At 37.4% G+C, this 21,051-nt stretch overlaps 2 protein-coding genes across 12 annotated transcripts in view; one reads left to right on the top strand and one right to left on the bottom strand.

Moving 5' to 3' along the window:
• Nucleotides 1-8,082, top strand: part of ECT2L (epithelial cell transforming 2 like) — a 73,832-nt gene extending 65,750 nt beyond the window's left edge. For all 5 annotated transcript variants that reach the window (XM_082731072.1, XM_082731070.1, XM_082731071.1 and 2 more), the window contains 2 exons: nt 5,818-5,990; nt 7,441-8,082. In XM_082731072.1, coding sequence (XP_082587198.1) covers nt 5,818-5,990; nt 7,441-7,568 — 301 coding nt within the window. In that variant the 3' untranslated portion in view covers nt 7,569-8,082. The remainder of the gene's footprint in view (nt 1-5,817; nt 5,991-7,440) is intronic.
• Nucleotides 8,083-9,714: 1,632 nt separating this feature from the next.
• REPS1 (RALBP1 associated Eps domain containing 1) overlaps nt 9,715-21,051 on the bottom strand; it is a gene marked incomplete at its 5' end in the record, with an annotated part of 83,620 nt that continues 72,283 nt past the window's right edge. For 5 of the 7 annotated variants that reach the window (XM_082731073.1, XM_082731074.1, XM_082731077.1 and 2 more), the window contains 8 exons: nt 9,715-9,983; nt 12,101-12,206; nt 12,947-13,095; nt 15,151-15,246; nt 16,354-16,539; nt 18,223-18,287; nt 19,256-19,374; nt 20,669-20,741. In XM_082731073.1, the coding sequence (XP_082587199.1) occupies nt 9,915-9,983; nt 12,101-12,206; nt 12,947-13,095; nt 15,151-15,246; nt 16,354-16,539; nt 18,223-18,287; nt 19,256-19,374; nt 20,669-20,741 (863 nt within the window). In that variant the 3' untranslated portion in view covers nt 9,715-9,914. The remainder of the gene's footprint in view (nt 9,984-12,100; nt 12,207-12,946; nt 13,096-15,150; nt 15,247-16,353; nt 16,540-18,222; nt 18,288-19,255; nt 19,375-20,668; nt 20,742-21,051) is intronic. The other 2 variants (XM_082731075.1, XM_082731078.1) reach the window with 1 other exon arrangement.

The raw sequence follows: 21,051 nt of genomic DNA, 5'->3' as shown, positions 1-21,051 counted from the left end.
GCTGGAAGTAGGTGTTTCCCTTCCCCCATATTGGTTAGATTCTGGTAAAATAGTTTCCCCTGAGGGAAGTCTTTTGGTAAGGAGAAGAGAACTCTGCAGGCACATTTCAAAAAGGCTACCTTTCCTCTCCCTATCAGGATGGATGAAAACATTTTTCTTTGATCTTCACAGTGAGAGCCTGGTGGGGCTCCTGGAAGTAAAACATATGCCAGTTTTAAATTCAGGCTAGTGGGGAGAGAATGTTCCCCTCAGGCTAGGCTTCCAGGAGTTCTTAATCTCTTAAAACTAGTTCACTGCTCCAGCGGGGAGGTTCTGCCTTCAGTAAGCTGTGTTTCTCTGTATCAGTGTGTCTCTCCAGCTTTTGGGGTGCTAGTTTACCTTGTGGCTTTGATTCTCTGATGGTGCAAAGAAGAGCTGTTGATGCTGAGTTTTTCAGCTTCTTTTTTGTTGTGAGGATGGAAGTTAGGACTTGCAAGCTCTTTATGTGTCCAACCAGAAACCAAAGGGCTCAGTTATTAGAATTTAGCATTTGGGCAAAGAGAATACATTTAAGAATCTGAGGATCATGGGAGAATACTAAATTATTTTACAATCTAATTATGAGGTATATGTATGTTAAAATAGACACCATCTCAGTGATTTGTCAAGCAATAAATTTAAATGTAATTTTACATTAACTTTTCAATTAGCAATAATCACGCCTCGGATAAACCTCATTGGCTACGATACTACCACTGCGCAAAGCTTACATTAACTTTTAAAATTTAGTAAGTGCAAGATAGGTTCATATTCCAAAAGATATTACAGAATACTTAGTCTGTAACTTTGTTTTCTATCATTTTGGAAAGTCACCTAAAACTCAGGAAATCCCATTCCCGTGACATCCATTAGAGATTTCTACTCAGAGGAAACTCTGTTTATATTTATACATGAAATACTGACTTACATGAGTAGAAGGCTTTATAATTTACCATATTTTCTATTAATGCTTTTTACTTATTTATTGTAGTAATCTCTACACCTAATGTGTGGCTCAAACTCACAGCCCCCGAGATCAAGAGTCACATGCTCTTCCAACTGAGCCAGCCACGTGACCCCACCGTATTTGTTACATTCTCTCATTTGACACACTCATTACAATCACTTCCTGGGGCAAGTAGGTCTGGAATCATGTTATGGGTGGGAATCTGGATTTAAGTAAGTTCTCTGAGGCTAGAGAGTAAGTGCTGGTCCAAAATTCAGAACCAAGTCTCTGTCTACTGACGAGAGCAGCGGGTTAGAAAGATGAACTGAACCTTCCTCATAATAAACCTACCCACTAAGCCGTGAGTGCTAAACAAATTACTGATAAACAAGAGCCACGACACAGAACAAAATCAGTAAATACTTGCACCATAAAAAGAAAAAAATTCCTCTGGGTAGAGATGAAGTCACAGTGTCATTTTAGAGCTAAGAAAGTTGAAGTTATTTGTCCCTCTGTCAATATAGCCCACAGAATTTGGGGGTAGCTTAAGCTTTTAGAATATATTATGCAATTTGGAACTTTCATTATATCGTTTTTCCAGAAAACACCCATGTCCACTTACGTGGCTTTCAGCCTGCTGGTTTTTCCGTGGACTTTTGTTGTTGTTCCCCTTCCCTCCCTTGATGCCGAGGTGACGAAAGGCGGAGCCCTCGAGGACTGGTGAGCAGTGGCATGGCTTTGAATCACCAAAGGGAGACATCCACTTCTCAGACCAAGTCCTCTTGAGGAGAAACCCTACTACACTGCCAAAAATGCATATTGTAAACTTTCTTTTTAGCCTTAACCCAAGGGGCCTACAGTCAGTTACTGGGGCAGCTAGCTATGTACTGGGGACTTCCCAGAGATATTGGACTCTGGCTCTGAATTGGCTCTTAGCCTGGAAACTCAGAAAGCCTGTAATCCTCAAGTCAGTGTGGATGTATAGAAGCTACAGTTTTGACCCAGGTCAGCTCAGAGAACCTATGGCTCGCTGTTGTCTGCTCATGCCCAAGGTTGTAAAATTCCTTTCAAGGTTTTCCTGTATTTATAGAAATTGGATACTTCAGCATTTTGGCCTTCTAATACAATAAACAACAATAAAACATTTCTAGAATGATGTTAGGAATTTAAACTATAACAGACCTGTTACATTTTGCTGAGTCATTTGACCTATTTCTGAACAAGGAAAGAAATCCTATCCAAGTTCATGGAGAAAAAACTCTACCCTTACAGTTGGTTCTTTTGAATATGACAAGTGACTTTCTGAAACGTTATTAGGATCCATAGTTTCCACTTCCTTTGCTCTATTATGTCAATATGAGAGATGAAATTATTTACTTTTACATATGTAGAGGAGTTACTATGTTTTTTAGTGTGTCTCATTTTTGGATGAAAATTGTTGGAGATCTTGAAGGGCTTTATTTATTTACAAGAATGGTATCCACTCATTTTAGGGAGAGAGCATGAGTGGTGGGAGGAGCAGAGATGAGAGGGACAGACAGACTCCACACTGAGCCCGACATGGGGCTGGATACCACGGCCCTGAAATCATGACCTGAGCCAAAATCAAGAGTCCGACACTTAACTGATTGAGCCACCCAGGAGCCTGTAGAAGGGCTTAACTTAGTAAATGGCTTTTGAAAATATTTTTTCTAGATGGAACTCAGATTTATTTTAAATAGCATTCTCATGAAATAATTGATTGAAATAATGAAATAATGAAAACCTGTGTGTTTTCAAGCCTCTTTCCCTGTTTATGTCCTCTGAGGACAAGTGGCCTCAACTCCGAGTTAATAATGTACCTGTTCCTGCTCTGCCCTGGGCCCAACCACCCGCTCGATCCACGTGGGTCACAAAACCGGAATTCTTTCATTTATTTCTGCCCTCGGGGTTACCACTTCCGAATGAAAAAATGATTCATTACCTTTCAAAGGCACTTCTTTAAAGCAAACATGTATTATATTCTCTGATAATTCAGTTTAATAGAGCATTTTTTTTTATAGCTTTGAACATTTCTCTAAACTGGTATGATAGGAGAAATAATTGTTCATATCAGTAGTATGGTAAAATTGCTAAACAAAAAGAAGGCAAGAATACGGGTGGGGGTCTTTTACCTAGAGTGGCCATTCACCACGTACAGACAATTACACACAGATTGGGAAAGACCTCTTCCCTTTCTAGCCTCCTCTCTCCCTCATCCCTAGTTCTGTAGGCACCATTATTGTCAGGATATCCTACCAACTTGATCTAGAATATTGCTTCTTGCAAGTGTATGTCAGTGTGTGTGAAGCACCCACTCCTTCCAGCCTAAATCACAGCCACACAGAAATGGGAAGGAAATGCATGAAAAAGGAAAAGCTGGCTCCAGCGTTTGGGCATTTCTGTTTATCCATACACCTAACAGAGCCAAGACCTCATTAATACTCTCTGAATAGCTGAACCTGAAATATAGTACTCTTCAAAAATTTTTAAGTCCTGGGGATGCCTGGGTGGCTCAGTCATTAAGCATCTTCCTTCGGCCCAGGTCATGATTCCAGGGTCCTTCCTGGAATCGAGCATCGGAGCATCACACTCTCTGCTCGGCGGGAAGCCTCCTTCTCCCTCCACCCCCTCTGCTAGTGTTCCCTCTCTCACTGTGTCTCTCTGTCAAATAAATAATTACAATCTTAAAAAAAAAAATGTTTCAGTCCTGGATCCCAGTCCTTCACCTAGCATGACATGTTGTAACTAATACATGATTTAACTGCCTCACTCCTCAAAATGTGCTCTGCACATCAGCATCGTCAGGCAGCTGTTAAGAGATGCAGAAACTCTCACACGATCTAGTTCTACTACCTTCAAATTGCATTTTAACAAAAATCTCTAGGTAATTTAGAGGGACATTAAAGTTTGTATTATGTACAAGTCAGAGCCATTATTATATAAAGTGGATTCTAAGTGGCAATTATAGTAGCTTTTAAGGACAGCAATCCGGTTTTTGATAAATATACATAAAACCTTTGACCAATCAATCCTACCTGCCCACCACAGCCCACCCCATCCTCGCAAGCCCATCTGAAAGAAATAACAACACATGTAAGGGATTTGATTGTAAATAAAGATCAGTTTATTCGAACATTGCACATAGTGGCGATAAAGAACAAGTGAAAGAAGGAGAAAAGAAAGGAGGAAAAAGACCCAAGCCTGTACACACCAATGGACATCAAAAGGGAAGAGTGGAATCAATGATGTCTATACACACCATAAAGTATTATTTGGCCATTAAAAACAATAAAATAAAGAGGTACCTGCGTGGCTTAGTCGGTTAAGCATCTGAGTTTGATTTCAGCTCAGGTCATGATCTCCGAGTCCTGGGATCAAGCCCTGCACTGAACTCCCCACTCAGTGTAGGGCCTGCTGGAGATTCTCTCTACCCCTCTCTCCACTTAGGTTCTCTCTTTCAAATAAATAAATCTTAAAATAAATAAATAAATAAATAAAGCAAGCCATACCAGTTAACTTGAAGTGATTTCCATTGCTAAGTGAGAAAAACAGAAAAAAAGTGTGGATATTACCATTTTTGTAAAATAATGGCAACCTACCTGTAAACAGATGTGTATATATGTACATATGTGTGCGATTACCTGAGCAAGTAAGAAAACACAGACAGACAGGTAGGAGTTGGGTAATTTGGATTTGGGTGACCTGAGTGAAGGGAGGAGGGACCCAAGCAAAAAGAAAAAGTGAAACAAAAAAAGGACACTTAAAAATGCCAATGGTATGAATTGATGCCACTTTAGTGTTTATGTGAAAGTTTATGTAGACTTCAAATGGCAATTAAAAAAAAATAGTGAAGATTAAAAATAAGACTTCCTCTGAACATCAAGCCAGTATATGGACTCCCTTCCTTCGAGCAAGTGAGGGTTGCTTGAAACTTCTAAGAGAAAAAAGATTTTGGTTATCCTCCCAACATGGGGGGAGGGAGGCTAGAGACACTGGGAAGTGGGTGCTCCCCCACTCCGCTCCTCCCCAACACATTACTTGACTCCCTGGTGAGTACTCACACCAGCAAACCTAAAGGAGAGTACACTGGTGCCTGCCAAGCACAAGACCTGGCTCCAATAACACAACAGTGTAAAGAGGGTAACAGACGGAGGCTGAGGGCACATTTTGCCTGTTGGTAAACATGCCTACAGCTGACCATCATAGCAACCTCTGTGAAAATGAAGAGTTAACTTAATTCTCACCTTTCATACTGATGAAGTATGTTATCTATTGATTTCCCTCCAACCATAATTAGGAAAATTTTAATTTCCTACCTAGTAGTTAAATGCTTTTCTTTTCCCAGCTGTGTGCTTAAGACACCTTATGTCATATTGGTTCTTGTGCTTTTCTCTACCCCAACCTGTTAAGATGAACTGAAGACTGAAGATGAAACCAAACCAAACAGAAACCTTCCCCAGATTGCCCAAATACATCAGACACAAAATACCAAACTTGACAGAAGTTTAACACAGCTCTAGCATGATTCACGTTGAAAAGGAGGAAAAGTTCATTGTCTCTTTCCTCCACATTCCCACACTGAATGCTTATCCAGTGGGTAAGTTCAAAGCATTCCACTGAGGCCTGGAGGCCCCCCTCCCTCGGAGTGGCCTGAGAGACAGAAGAGACTATTTACACCAGAAGAAAAACTACTGAGAACTCCAATGAGCCATTTCAACCTGTCTGCAGCAGGCAAAACCACCAACTATTGGCTTATCAATGCCAAGACGGTGAACTGTATAACAAAGCATGTGTGTATGCCTACTATGTAACCCTTCTCCACTTTAACACAGGTCCTATGAACACACCCGTGACCTCAGTCTTTTCCTCTTCAATGATGCACTGCTTGTTTCTAGTCGGGGCACAGTTCATACTCCGTTTGAGAGGACTTCAAAATCAACCTACCAGTTCATTGCATCAGTGGCCCTTCATAGGTTACTTGTAGAGGACATTCCAGATTCTAAATGTATGTATTCTTTTTCTTCCAAGAGTTAAAGACCTTTAGAAACCCGTATTACATAATGCTCATTAACTATTAAAATATAAAGTAGGAAAAGTACTGGAATGTTCATTTGAAAGTTTGCAAATAGTTCTCCAAATAATTTTAGGATTTCATTAATGTAAACTTGCATCTATCGGAAATAGAAAAAAAAAAAAAGGAATGCTGGCATTGTCAGACAGGTACCCTACATATTAGGAAAACAACTTTCAAAAATCACAAAGGGAAGCACGAACCCACATCATCCTGAGCTCTTTGAAGCAATCTGACAAGAGAGCCACTACCCACCACAGCTTGTAAATGTTACAATTTTATACTTTAACCTATCATTTTTCCATTTTACTAGGACTCAATACTGCCTATAGATTTTACTATTTTAGATTTTTATATGCTGTTTCCATTCCACTAAGATGAAGTGATTATTACAGCGATTACTACAGATTATTACAGTGAAGTGTACCTTTGCTTCCATAAGTTCATATTTAAGTTGATAGTTCTTCTGTAACTGACAGATTTGCAAAGGAGGTTTAGTAACAAACATTTCATTCATTAATAACCTCAACAGAACTATCATCTGTTATGAAAAGAAATCCTACTTAAAAATACTATGCCTATTTTTAGTTATTACCTACACTTCACTTGCCAAGCTTAAAAGGATCCTTCTCTTTTCTCAGTTTTTGTTAGGAACAGCTGAATGGAACAGCTCTCATTCCAATACTCTTCACCGCATGTCAAGGCAGGACTTAAGGTTAAAGCTAGAATAAAGGTCTTATAGAAGGAACTCATCCTTTAAAAAAGGATTCCTTCCCTTTAGTTTTAGCCTCATTTTAAATCTGAGCCTGAGAAGAAATGAACACCAAAGGGGAAAATAAATATTTCCACCTAGAAGACAAACTCAGCTGACATGAGTTAGTTATCTATAATCACCCCGAATGGTTAAAGAGTGTAGGACATCTGCTTTCAATCTCCCTTTAGTCAGCTGTGTCTGTGTCAAAACATCACTATGTAACCCGCTAGACAGCAGGCACTCAGCTACATAGTTGGCTTAATTCCAACAAGGTGGTCCAGGCCTAGCTCTCAGCATCTCTACCTGCACCAACTCTTAGTGTAGACTTTTACTGGCTCCTTCTGGAGGGACCGAGACAAAGAGTTAAAGAACATGACATCATCTACCAGTCTTTAAAAATAGCTGCTATTAGAATTACACAATCACAAAGATTATTTTAGATTATATTTGAATTATTCAGGATTTTTAGGAAGTTATATTCTAAACTGGACTTGTATCTTTTGGAATCCCTTTCTAGTTTACAAAAGGTTCTTAAAGATGACTTGATCAATTCTTGAATTTTGTAACATTTTCTTTTCTTTTGATTGTGACCTGCCAAGATTAATTAGTGGACCTCAAATATTTTTACAGATATCAAGAATGCATTTATTCTTCATGGTCCAAAACGTGAATGGATTTGTGCTACAGAAGTTGAGGATGATAAATTCCTATGGTTGTCAGTACTTCAAAGTGCAATCAAAAGTAGTATGGAGAAGTAAGAAAAATATTATGGGTGCTAATTCTCCCTGGCAAAGACCGAGAGATCCCTGTTCCAGAAGATCCAGTAGGAAGCAGAATGATTTCTCACGGATGGGGAGAATGAATTAGGATGATCCATAAAGTCCCTCCTAACTTTTAAACTTTATCATCTATGTTCAACTATGCAAAGAAATGTACAGAAGAACAACTTGAGTCCAAAATTTTGAAGCACTTCTTTTGGTGGTTATTTTTCATAGGCAGTAAAATTTGACAGAACAAAGATAATTGCATATTTAAAGTTTTGTTTTATGAGCTAATGAAAAAGTCAGAATAAAAAAGTTTTTCTTAAATGATCAGTCTAGAGAAATATTTTGTTGACTTACCAATCATATCTTTATAAATTTTCATGATATAATTATTGATTTTAAAATGTGTATAAAAATATAAATGGCAATTTGGCAAAAAACCTGTCACATGTCTTTCATATGAATATATTCTTCCAGAGAGCATTAAAAATAAATTCCTACAAAAGTTTCCTGTGATTCTGAAGTGTTTTTTTGGTTGCAAAATTAAAATTTTTAGACCCTCTAAGTAAGAGGTTTTAAAAAGTTAAATTAGACATTGCTAAATTAGAAGGCTGTTGGGGAAAAAAAAAAAAACAACACAAAATACCTTTAAGGTACAAAAATAAAGGGCTCCTGGGTGGCTCATTGGTTAAGGATCTGCTTCTCCCTCTACCACTCCCTGTTGCTTGTGATCTCTCTCTCTTAAGTAAATATATAAAAGATTTTTTAAAAAGAAACAAATATAAAGAATTTAAGACAATTCTGTTTGAAGAGAAACAGCAAAGCACGTGTTTGGTAGTCTTTTGTATCTTTAAAACCTTCATTTAATTATTTAACAAACTGAAGCCATAACCTGTTAGCCACTTGGAAACTTCTGCTAATGTATGCAGTAATAGTAGTATTTTTTACTTAGAGTTGATATTGATCTTGGAAACTTTCACTTGTCAGTTTCCTTTTTGCTTCATATTCTCCTTTAAGATAGTAAAAATCTACTAGTATAGTCTAGGATTGTGAACTGGGCTATTTTAAGCATTTTCTTTTTTCAATAAACATATAAATTCCTTCTAATTCTTAAAAATTTAAATTCTTGTTAAAAAATGTAGAGAAGTTAAAATATTGTGTTGTTTTTTGTGTAAAATCACACCTTGATTCTGTTACGATATATCCATGCAGCCTAACATCTATGATCCCATAGAATAAACCATTAAAGGGAGTATCTGCTGTTAGTCAGCAGTGAATGCAAATTTACACATATGATCAAAATGTATATATCATATAATATGAAACAAATCCTACGACATTTTTTCAACCTGAATAGGACACACTTCAGCAGCTCTGTTAATAGGAAAAACCAGTCTCTATGACCAAAGATTGGATGACAAAATAGCTGAAGGTAAACTAGAAATCTCAAGGAATTTCCATTTATTCTGTGAATAATTAATGCCCTCAAAAGTTTTAAAATATTATTATTTGAAAATAATCTATGTAGCAACTGATAAGCATAAGTTTCTAAATAAGACTTAAGTGCATAAATCATGCAAAAAATGATGTTTGCATGTGGACAGTACTTATGTCGTTTGTGATTCAACACTTTCCCTTTGCTTCTATGGGACAATTAAGACCTGACTTCATAGCTATTTAATAAGTTTACGTGACTGCTGAGTTAAAATCTCACACACAACAATTTTAGGTTACTGGTGAAACTGCTCAATTTTCACTGGGAAAATTATAAAATCTGACCTCCAAGTTGAAGCCTGAAAGTACCACATGACTCCTAAAGAATGCTGATAATGGTTAAAGAATGCCTCATCCAATACAGTTCTTTAAAATAAAAAATTCAGTAGGAAACTCATTTTTAAGATTTTTACAAAATATAGATGCTTCATGTAAAATATTAAACCTAAAAGACAAATTGACAATTTATTTTTTTTGACTTCTTTTGCAAATATTTCAGTCTTTGCTTGAGATCCAAATGGGAAGGCCATTCTGTAAATCAAATCAGTGTGAGGTTCTGGCCACTTAAGTATCCTGGACCGATGTTATGTATTCCTGACACTATGGAGCAAGAAGTGTGGACTATGCCAACAAACACAATATATCCTCCAGGAAAAGTCATCCTGACCCTTTTATTGTTGAAATTAAAAAATAAAACATACTTAAATACAGGTGAACATATAGGGCAAAACAGAATCATAAAATTTAATGTTGAATTAAGCAGTGAGCTGAATGTTTGGGTCTCCAAACTGGCTTGAACCCAAAACTGCTTAAAAATGGGTATGTTCACAGTTAACGGCAATTGGCTTATAGGTGAGAGAATGGTCGAAGCTGTTCCAGTTGAACTTCCAGAGAAATTCTCTCCTCAAGAACATCCTGAAAAAGATGCAAAGTGATGTTTCAAAGTATATAAAAATGAAGGCACAGCTAACAACAACTCAGCATCAAGAAAACAATTTAAATTTGTTAAGACAACGGGAGAGTCACTCATATTTTAAGAGGATACTTCAACTTAGCAAGGAGTTTCTTTATATGTCAGTACTATTAAAATATGATCTTAAAATCTTTTCCTTACTAAGTAAATCAGGGTAATAAAATGTTTTTTAATTATCAGAGAAAAGCCAATATTTGCAAATGATGTTACTAATGCATGCATTTTGCATAAAGCCTACCCCCTGCAGGAACAGTAGATGAACCAATTAACATTTCCCCTGGTGATGTTATCTGGTCCTGATAACTCCTGAACCACATCTGACTTTTGGTTTCACAAAGAATAAATTTATTCTGCAATCAGAATTTCTTACCACTGTTGATTGTGAACAGTCTTTTCAGATAGCCAGCAAATCCTAACTCAACTTTTTTTTCTCAAACATGCTGATAGTTTTTTAACCAGAACCATTTCCAATTTTGTACCATACTTCCTATTTTCTTTTCAAGATAGAGAGAAAAGTGATTTTAAAAATAGCTCCTATATACATGTTTCCATAGGCGCTTTTAGTTCTTTAGAAAAACAAGTGTCAACAAAATTTTCATTATCAAGGTAAGGTACTAGTAAGCTTATCCTTAGTTTTATAGTCTTCCTTTACAACAGACCAAATTCATAATCACAGAGTGACTATAAATATTTTCTCTGATCAAAGAGCTACACAAAAATATCATTCATTCACAGATATTTATCAAATCCTAACATGCGCTAGATTTTTAGGGATAGAGACAAGATGGTTACAAATTTATCTAGGGAGTCCTCGCTCACTTCTGTCATCCTGCTTGAGCATTAACACATCCCTCTCTCTTTTTTCTCAATGTATTTTGGTTTGGAATTTGGAACGAACACACACACACACACACACACACATGGGGGGGGGGCACCCTGAACAGAAAAAATTATAACTTTCAGTGAGCTCATTTTAGTAGGGAAAAGAGACAAATGTGCCATAGATAATAATACCAGATAGTGTGATAAACGCTGGATGAGGGATACCAACAGAATGTTATGGGAACAAACTAACTCTGCATTCATTTTACACTTCCATGGACTCTTCTCTTGTCTTTGTGGTTTATAACCTTGCTACTCAAAGTGGGACCAACAGGCCAGCAGCATTTCCATCATCTGGAAGCTTATGAGAAATGCAGAATCCTCCAGTCCCTTTCCATATTTTTTTTTTAATTTTTTATTTTTTATAAACATATATTTTTATCCCCAGGGGTACAGGACTGTGAATCACCAGGTTTACACACTTCACAGCACTCACCCCTTTCCATATTTAATATGAATCAGAATTTGCATTTTAACACGACCCCTGACTAACTATATACACTGAGATGTGAGAGTCACTGATTTATAAGATATAAATGATTAATGATAAATGATTCTAGCTCATTTTTATTTGCAGAGATTCAAAGAAATCAGAGTGGTAAGAAAGAAAAACATATCCATTCCTCTCAAGTGTAAATAATGGGAGTATACATGGGCCATAAGCATCACTTCTACCTAAGGCTTGTCTTTCCTTTTTCACATGCAAAATGATCTCAACTGTCCCCATCTTCTTTAGACCAGTTTATCTCTCTTTAAGAGACTCTGAGTTGTCTTTGATAAAAGGATAAACCAACGATACTCAAGTCATCTTAGAATTAAGTAAGAGTATAGGGAACCACATATATTGTCCTGGTGGTGCTCAAGGTCACATTTCTTCTCTTGGGCTTCATTATGAACGTTCAGGAACATTACAGGAACAGTGTAGCCATATATATATATACACACACACACACACACACACAGACACATACACATACATACAATCAGATCAGAATTGAGTATACAAAATTCCTTCAAATATACAAAGATTCAACGGTGTAAAAAACATTTTAGATACACATTTCTCTTACTGCCTGGGAAGTTTCATACTAGCTTAAAAATGCCGGATCACTTCTAAGCTCCAGTTAACTGAGATGTTCTGAGTCCACGGAACTCCCCAAATAAAGATTCAGAATACCTTTAATTGTTGCTGCAATTCACTATTCAATCTGGCCAAAACTGTGTTGGTTTCCTTATTGCGTCTAATTGATGCCTGAATTGCTTTCTTATCTTTTCCAACAGACCTGAGAAGATAAGAGGGCCAGAAAATATGATTGTCATTTATTTTTAAACTCTCTCCATTCTTCCCTGACCTCTCTCTAAATCCAGAAAGTAGAGGGAACATCTTTTGCCTTAATAGCATAGCTCAACATCATTAGCTCAGTTTCAGTGGTCAACCAAAAGTATCTAAGTTTCAGAAGATTAAGTTTTATTGTTTTTGTTCTTATTCTTTTTCTGTAGAATCACCTGACTTTTAGTCCAGAGCAGGTAACCATTATTCTATCAACAACTACATAGTAAATATTTTAATCTGTGGGCCATATGATTTCTGTAGCATATTCTTGTTTTTGGTTTCTTTTTCTCTTTTCTCTCCCTTCTCTTTTTTACACCACATATAAAAGCCATTTTTAGCTCTGGGCCTTAAGAAAACAGGCCATGGGATGAATTTGGCCCACGAACCCTAGTTGGCTGATTCCTGGTTCAGGGCAACCAGAGTTAAAATCTTACTGTTACTCCATACTAATTTAAAAAAAAAACTCTGCTCTAGGGTTTGCATTAGGTTGTTAAAATGAAGCTGGAATCGAGCCAGATAACAGAAAGGGGGAAAGTGGGGAGAATATTACAACTACTCAAAAAACTCTCAAAGAGGAGCACCTGGGACCCTCTGCTCAACTAGAGAGCCAGTCTGACCATAATTTCCTTCATTCTGATACATTAAGTGCTGTGCTTTTTGCCCCTTTTGTCTAGGGACAGCTCTGATTACCTAGGAATTGAAGGCTGTGACGCAAGCACAGCAGCTAAGACACCTGTCTTCTGTGTGTGTTCATCAACTTCTGGCTTTAATTCATCTTCTGATTTCAATCTTCTTCGAACAGGTTTAGGTGGTGGAGCAAGAGGTGTGGTGCCTTTGCTCTACAAGAGAAGAAGTCCGTTAACAATGGGGATGTCTTCAAGACATTCACAGTTACTCATCATTTGCTTTCTTTACACTGCTTCTTCTCCAAAAATTAAAAGTCACCTGACCCACTTTTAAAAAAAATATATTTAAAAAAAAAAATATATATATATATTTTATTTGTTTATTTGACAGAGAGAGAGATCACAATTAGGCAGAGAGACAGGCAAAGAGAGGCAGAAAGCAGGCTCCCTGCTTAGCAGGGAGCCTGATTCAGGGCTCGATCCCAGGACCTTTAGATCATGACCTGAGCTGAAGGCAGAGGCTTAACCCACTGAGCCACCCAGGTGTCCCACCTGTCCCACTTTAAAACAATTTATGTTATTTTTAACATGGCTAAGTTCAATTTCAATGTGAAAGGGTGTTCCTGGGTTGACATCACAACTGTGAAATATACCTAACCGACACTTTTTTAAAAAAGGGTGACATAAGCTCCTTGAGGCCTAAATCTGATTCAAAACTGTAATATTCATGATTTAAATATTAACAAGGAAGATGTTTAATATATATACTGTTCAATAAATATAAAAGGGTGTCTCCAGGGGCCCCTGGGTGGCATAGTAGGTTAAGCATCTGACTTTGGCTCAGGTCAGGATCTCAGGGTCCTGGAATTGGGCTCTGTGTCGGGTTTCCCACTCAGTGGGGAGCCTGCTTCTCCCCCTCTCTCTGAGCTCCACCTTGTGCTTTCTCTCTCAAATAATCTTTAAAAAAAAAAGAGGAGGGGGGAGTCTCCAGAAATATCTATCCATTACCATTATAGGATTTCCTAGTCAAAAATACTAAAATGTGCTTCTTCTTTTAAGATTTTATCTATTTATCTGACAGAGACACAGCGAGAAGGAACACAAACAGGGGAAGTGGGAGAGGGAGAAGGAAGCTTCCTGATGAGCAGGGAGCCTTGATTGCAGGGCTTGATCCTAGGACCCAGGGATCATGACTTGAGCCAAAGGCAGACACTTAACAACTGAGCCATCCTGGTGCCCCTAAAATATGTCATCTTAATAAAGCAATTTATAAAGAAATAGAAAGCAAGGCAATTCGTTAAAAACAATAACTAAGATGCACAAAAATTATAACGCCCAAATATGAGTGGACACTGTTAAAAATTCTGTATTTTCCCTCAACAGATTCAAATATGTTATTTTGGTATTTACCATAACCTGATCTGTTAATAAATAAAACTGACAATCAACTGCCATATCTTTGGTTAAATACTATTTTTAATTTGTTGCTGTGAGCTGACAAAAATTAAATTCACTATTTAAAAAAATCACAAAAATATGGTAAAAAATAGTGTCGAGAGAGTAGTTTAAGCACTCTCAGAAGCACATGCTGTAATAGCTACTGGGAATGTCTGGGTGATAACAGGAAAAAAAATTACCAAAACTTTTCTTCCAGTGGAAAAACATGCAAATACCTATAATTAACTTTGCAATGCAAAAACCAAATAAGGACTGACATACATACATAGATGGACGGACAGTATGTGATAATGCAAGTATAGTAAAATATTAATAGTACAGTAATGGTGTGGGTTTACCGATCTATATAATATAAAATTCTCTCAATTTTATTTTATATTTAAACATTTTCATAATAAAATGTTGGGGGAAAAATTATTCCCAAAACGTTACAAAAAGAGCACAACGCCCTTAGAGGGTTGGTAATTTTTCTCTACGACACTTATGACTGCAATAAAAAAAAATGGAGTTTGGCCAATAAGGAAGTTGTACTTTCCAAATGTGGAAGAATGTCATCACCATATAAATTCTGAGAACCTAAGGAATATACTAGATGACAGACCATCACCTCCTAGAATTTTTAGACAGGCAGACCCTGTTCTGAAACAGACCAAATATATTACAGTTAAAGGCAGTGGAATGGCTTAGATACTCAGCAGTTCACTTCATTTCTAAGATCTTTGTCACCTTTAAAATCTTACAAAGTGAAAATGATGTCAGATAACTTTTTATATGTACAAAATAATCAATATTATAGAAGACATCACGTACCACATTGGCGGGAACACTAGCAGCTGTCTTTTCTTCAATTTTACTATCTGTTTTGGCAACTCGAAGAGAACTTGCAGAATCAGAAGCTTTTTCAACCTAGAGATGAATATATTATCATTCCTAATTATACATAAGCAGTATACAATTATGCTTAAATATGTATGTTAACAAATTGGGAGAGTAAAATGTTAAGAAAATATTCATTCTCATAATAAGGATTGTGAGAAAACCCTGTAAAAATGGCCATTCTCTATAGCAGAAGGGCGGAGAGCAGGAGAGGGCTGAGGATGCAGCCCAGCACTGTTTGGAAAGTTCTTGTGGTGGGGGCAGGGGGATGCCTCTACCCCAGAGACGTGAGTACCAGTACCCTGTACACACCTGTACTTCCCCTTAGGCCCTCCCCTGCCTTCCTGATAGTTTAGGCCATACCCCAAGTGGCCCCAGGGCTAGATAGAAAGTTTCAGGCTCAAAGAAGTGGCTAGCAGAAGTTCCTGCCACTAGATCTGAAGAGCATCTCCTAAACACTGTCTGTAAAGATGGAATCTGGCAGCCCGTGGTCTGTAGGTCTAACTAATGTGACTCACATCATATGCATGGAGTGTAGCTAGGGTAACCATAGCCATTTGTTACATGCAAATCTTCACCAAATCACACCTCAGATGCGAGCCCCTGAGCATTGTTTTAGGCATGCCCGGAGGGTTGTTTGTGCCTTTTCCCATGACAGCTAGCTTCTACCCAGATTCTGATTTTTTTTAAAATGGTACTTATTTATTTATTTATTTGATGGGGAAACAGAGAGAGAGAAATAGATATAACAAGTAGGCAGAGAGGCAGGCAGAGAGAGAGGGGGAAGCAGGCTCCCTGCCAAGCCGAGAACTTGATGCAGGGCTAGATTCCAGAACCTTGAGATCATGACCTGACCCAAAGGCAGTGGCTTAATCGACTGAGACACCCAGGCACCCCACCACATTCTGATTATTAGGCATTATACTGTAACCAGCAGGTATCTAAGGCCAATTAACTAATTAAGAAGCACAGACTCAGGGAATATAAATTCTCTAAAGCAGCAGCAGCAGATATTTTACTCGCTGATGTCCACTTTGGTATCCGCTCTTTTAGAGGTTCCTCTGCTTACAGACCTGTTATGAATATAATGTGGGAAGAGTTTCCCAGCAGAAAATTAAATAAGCCCTCAAAACTGACCGGTAAGACCTCTGGATGTTTCTCGGCTTCATCATCTTGTTCTTCATTGACGTTTGATGCAGCAAATACTTCAAATTGGCTGAAATCTGCAAAATTTGGTTGCTCTGGTATCTGCTGAGGTGAGGTACTTGTGTGAGTGATTAGGCCATCGGCATCCACTGGGCGATGCACAACGGGACCAGGAGCCTACACAATGGGTCAGGATGGAGGAACACACTTCATTAGTCTATCACTGTCAGCAACCTTCTTCTTTGAAAATATACTGTAGAGATGCTTTGTTATCTGTAAATTCAGGAAGATGAGTGACAGTAGCATCTAGCTCTAAGAACTGTAAGTGGAATGCTGAGACACTCAAAAAACTAAGATGATAAACCTTCAGTAAGAAAGATACTTTTGCAAATTCTTATTGCAAAGAAAGTACATTAAAGGAGAGGAAGGGTCTGGTCTTACTCTTTGACTCTGTACTTGCATCTAACTTTTTTTCTTAATTAGGCTACTGCACAACAGTCTGTGCTTTTAACAAGTCTTTTTTTTTTTTTTTAATGTTTCTGGAAAGGTTATTTTGAAGTGTGAAAACCACTGCTCTAACTACCCTCCCAACACTTCAAGTGTACTTCCCTCCAATTCGTCCTCCCCTCCTTTGCCAGAGCAATCCTTCTAAAATCTTTAATCCAAATGTAACTTCTGGCCAAGCACTATGGAAATTACAGTGAATGAACAAATAAGTCGGATGCCCTAATGAAGCAGTGCAGTGCAGGATAAGAGACAAGTACACGAGGACTTAAGACAGTGTGAGTTTATGACAGCGGAAGTACAAGGTGCTACAGGAAGAAATCTTCAGGCTCTTCCCTGCTTGCCCTTTAAAAATTCTCTCTCCTATAAGACTTCTGTCCTTAGTATGATACAGAGATACTCTGCCCTTTTCCCACCTCTTCAGCCTCAATCCCCATCATTTGGTGGCCCCGATGAACTCTTGTTCCCTGGAATATGCCAGGCCACATCATTCCTTCTGAGAGGAGTGCCCTCTTGATCTCTCAAGTCTCTGCTTAAAGTCTCACTTCCTTCATTTTACTTAACATCTTTCCAATGTGATCCTTGACTTTACTGGTTAGTCAAGCTGTGCTGAAGTATTTCATAAATATATCTAGCACAGCCCTTCTACTGTAAGTGTTGTTTGTAAGTCTGTTTTCCCCACTGGATTGGTTCTTGAGTCAAGTGACCAACTCACTGGGTTTCACAGTTCAACCCAAGACAAGTATTCTTGCTGAGAGTTTAGATAAACAAAATATTCAAATTTCAGTATTTTGATGATTAAGAAACCATCTTTTTAACTTCAAATAATCAACTTCATTGTAGGAATCTAACTCAGAAAAATCAACCAAATTCATTCATGTAAAAGGCAGTTGGCCAGTCAGTCAAATAAAAAACTATCAGCTATAATCCAGAATCTGTCTTAGAACCTACTAGATGGAAACAATTTCAACCTGGCAGGGATGAAGTGGCCAACTTACAGTTCCTTTATGGACGGAGTAACATCCGGAAGGAAGTTGCAGTGAGGTCATGGAGCCTCTGCTAGGCCCAGGACATGTCCTGGGTCTACATAGGGACATATAGACAGGGACATCTCCTATCTCCCAACCCACTGTTCTCTCCACTAAACCTTCCATTAGCAAGACATTAGCATTTGGTCCACTTTTAAAGTTTCTATCTAATCATTATTTTTGACTTCCAAAATAAGACTTAGCTTCCCTGAATAAAATGTTCATTAAGAATGACAATTAGGTAATTCCTAATCTTCAAAATAATTCCAGAGTAGAAGCAAACTCTAACAAATGTAATTGGTCAGTAATGAATACACTGGAGAATTACCTGTGAGGGCTGTGGTCTTGGAGGCACTGCAGGAGGATGGGCAACAACTCCAGCCTGTTGTTGTCCTAAGTAAATACACAGGTCGTCTTTTTAGTAAATACATACTCTGCTAGTAGAACAAATAGGCGGAGTGAATGTGATCAAATGATAAAGACTGCTAAGAATGCCTGGTAAGTATCAGGAGGCATTTGGTATCCTGTAAAACTATCTAGGTATGACCTAATGACCAAGACTAATGGCCTTTTCTCAGACCTCATATATTTCTTTCTTTTTTTTTAGGGAGTTGTTTTGTGTGTAGCCCAATGTGGTGCCTGAACATATGATCCTGAGATCAAGACCTGAGGTGAAATCAAGAGTTGGACGCTGAACTGACTGAGCCACCAGGCTCTCTATCTCAGACCACATCTCTCTTGTTCTATTGCACAAGGCATTCTTGGCAAGCTTGTTTCCATAATATTAACCATTCTTGGCTTTCTTCTATTTCTGAATGTTCTTCAGCTATAAAATATGCAGACTTCCAAATTTTCTCTTTACATTTAATACTTCACTCAATCATTTCTATGTAAATGATTCTCAAATAATATAATCTTTCTTAGCCCACAGACCCAATGGCCTTCTATTATATCCTCTTTTCCTCATCATTCCAAAACCATAACATCCAAAAACAGAACACCATCACCCTCTGCTCCTAACTTTTCTATACTGATCAAGATTTATTAATAACAATAAAACCAGTTATATAAAAATTAAAACCTTGGAATAAGTTATGAGACTTTTCTCTCCTTTGTCAGCCAACTGAAGACCTATCAGCTTTCTCTTCTTGATCTCTCCACATGCTTGTTTTAAAATCTCTTGCAGCACCTCTCAGAGGTTCCTGTCTTTATCATGAAAACTCAAACACATTAAGGGAAAAAAACTTCCTCTCATCTGACACCTTTTAAGCTCAAAATTTCTCTTCAGATAATTAATAAAATGTGCTCTTTAACAAACTTTAAAGTCAAATAATAGATTATTATGGATCTCTAACCCTTACCTGTGGTGACTGCAAAGGTCCGATTCATATCTAAAGAGGATGATCTGGAATGAGAAGGCTGTGGCCTTGGAGGGGGAGGTGGTGGTGCAGTATTATCAGGTGACGTTCCTGAATGAGACCTATAAAATTCATCCTATTACAACTGGTCATGCTATAGGTAGTGGAGCTTTTTTCTTTTTAAGCTTTCAAACTTGGCTAAACAGTTAAAAGATCTTACTGATGTGACAATTTTCTCAAGTGGCATGTAAGTATTACAGTGAATAAGGACAAGATTGTTTGATATACATTAAATAAGTAATTATTCAAGGTAGCAAATAATCTTTTTATGAAGCATAATTATGTATTTTTTCAAATTTCAAAAAATTTGAAAAGGAAGTTCATTATTAAACATGATAAACTCCATAGACACAAACCTAGTAACATTTTCCCATTTAATTAAAGATAGTATTAATTTGAAAAACCATTTTCACAAAAGGGAAACTTTACTTTCAGACATGGTTAGCTTTCACCTTATATAAAGTCTGAAGTTTGGTAAGTGGAAATAGAATCTGGCTCAACTACGTGAGTTGCCCATTTCTGTGTCCCCACAGGCAATCTCATTATAATGGTGGCTGTGCTCATTCTGGACCCGCCCTAGAGATTCACATGTTTGCCACCAAAGTCTTCTGTATTATAAAAAGAGTCACATGGACTCTGGGAATCTGATCCTCACTTACAGGGATAAAAAGGAAAATAAAATCCAAGATGACTGAAGAGAAGTAATTATACAAAGAAGCAGTCTGAATCTGGAACTTCTTCCAAGATGCTATACTACTAGTCTCTCTTTATATTCTCCAAGAATGTGGCAAAAGGATACTTAGTATGTATAAAGATGAGGGGGAAAAGATGCTTCTGTCCTGCACACAATTTTTAGCGGATGCTTAAGCCCTTGTAGACAAATCCCTTGCCACCTTCATCCTATCTCATATGCCTGAGAAGTTATATATAACGCAGATCTCCAGGGTAGGTAGGGAGCCCAACACTAGGTGCGTGCTTCTAGATGACATCTTAAAATACAGAATTCTGTGGCATTTGCCATAAGGCTATACAAGGAAATCTGTACATTTATTACTTAAACAGACTCTCAACTGCTGACTTACAAAAAGGACTATATTAAACTGCTAATCCTAACTATAACTCTTTTTAGGCCTTCCAGAGGATACCATGGGAACAATAAGGGCTCTTCTTGCTTTCCTATTAAAGTTGAAAAAGAATCAAAATTATTTTCCTTCTACTTAAATCAACAGGTAACTTAATAGCCTTCAGAGAACTGAAGAATAGAGGAAAATAATTCATACTTGCCTCTAAAAGAATTCTTAATATTAAAATGTAACGAGATATTTTAATATGCTTTTTATTGACAGAAATACTGACCTTTGATGAGTTACATTGTTTCCAATCTGTTCTGGGTCCGAAGTAAAAGAGTCTGAACTACTGTACCCATCTGCTAATAAATGGAATATATCCTATTTAATAACAATTTTTATTCACTTCTTACCCTATATACTGTAAACAAATATAATAATTATTATTTCAAATCAAAGATATTTAAAGACTAGCTAATAGGTTAACAGTTCACCTGAGTGTTATTAAATGTAAAAAATTACATACAAATCATGTTAAACATGACATATTTAAGTTATAATCTAGGAAAGTTAATATAGGCATAAAAAATTGCTTAGACAATAATAAAATTTATGAGATAAACCAGATATTTCCCATTTTTCACCTCAGAAAATATCTTTTCCAAATCCTCA

The sequence above is a fragment of the Mustela nivalis genome (genome assembly GCF_964662115.1).
Source record: "Mustela nivalis genome assembly, chromosome: 5".
In the NCBI taxonomy this organism is placed as follows: domain Eukaryota; kingdom Metazoa; phylum Chordata; class Mammalia; order Carnivora; family Mustelidae; genus Mustela; species Mustela nivalis.
Note: the sequence above shows the minus strand (reverse complement) of the source record. Positions and strands in the feature narration are given on the sequence as shown.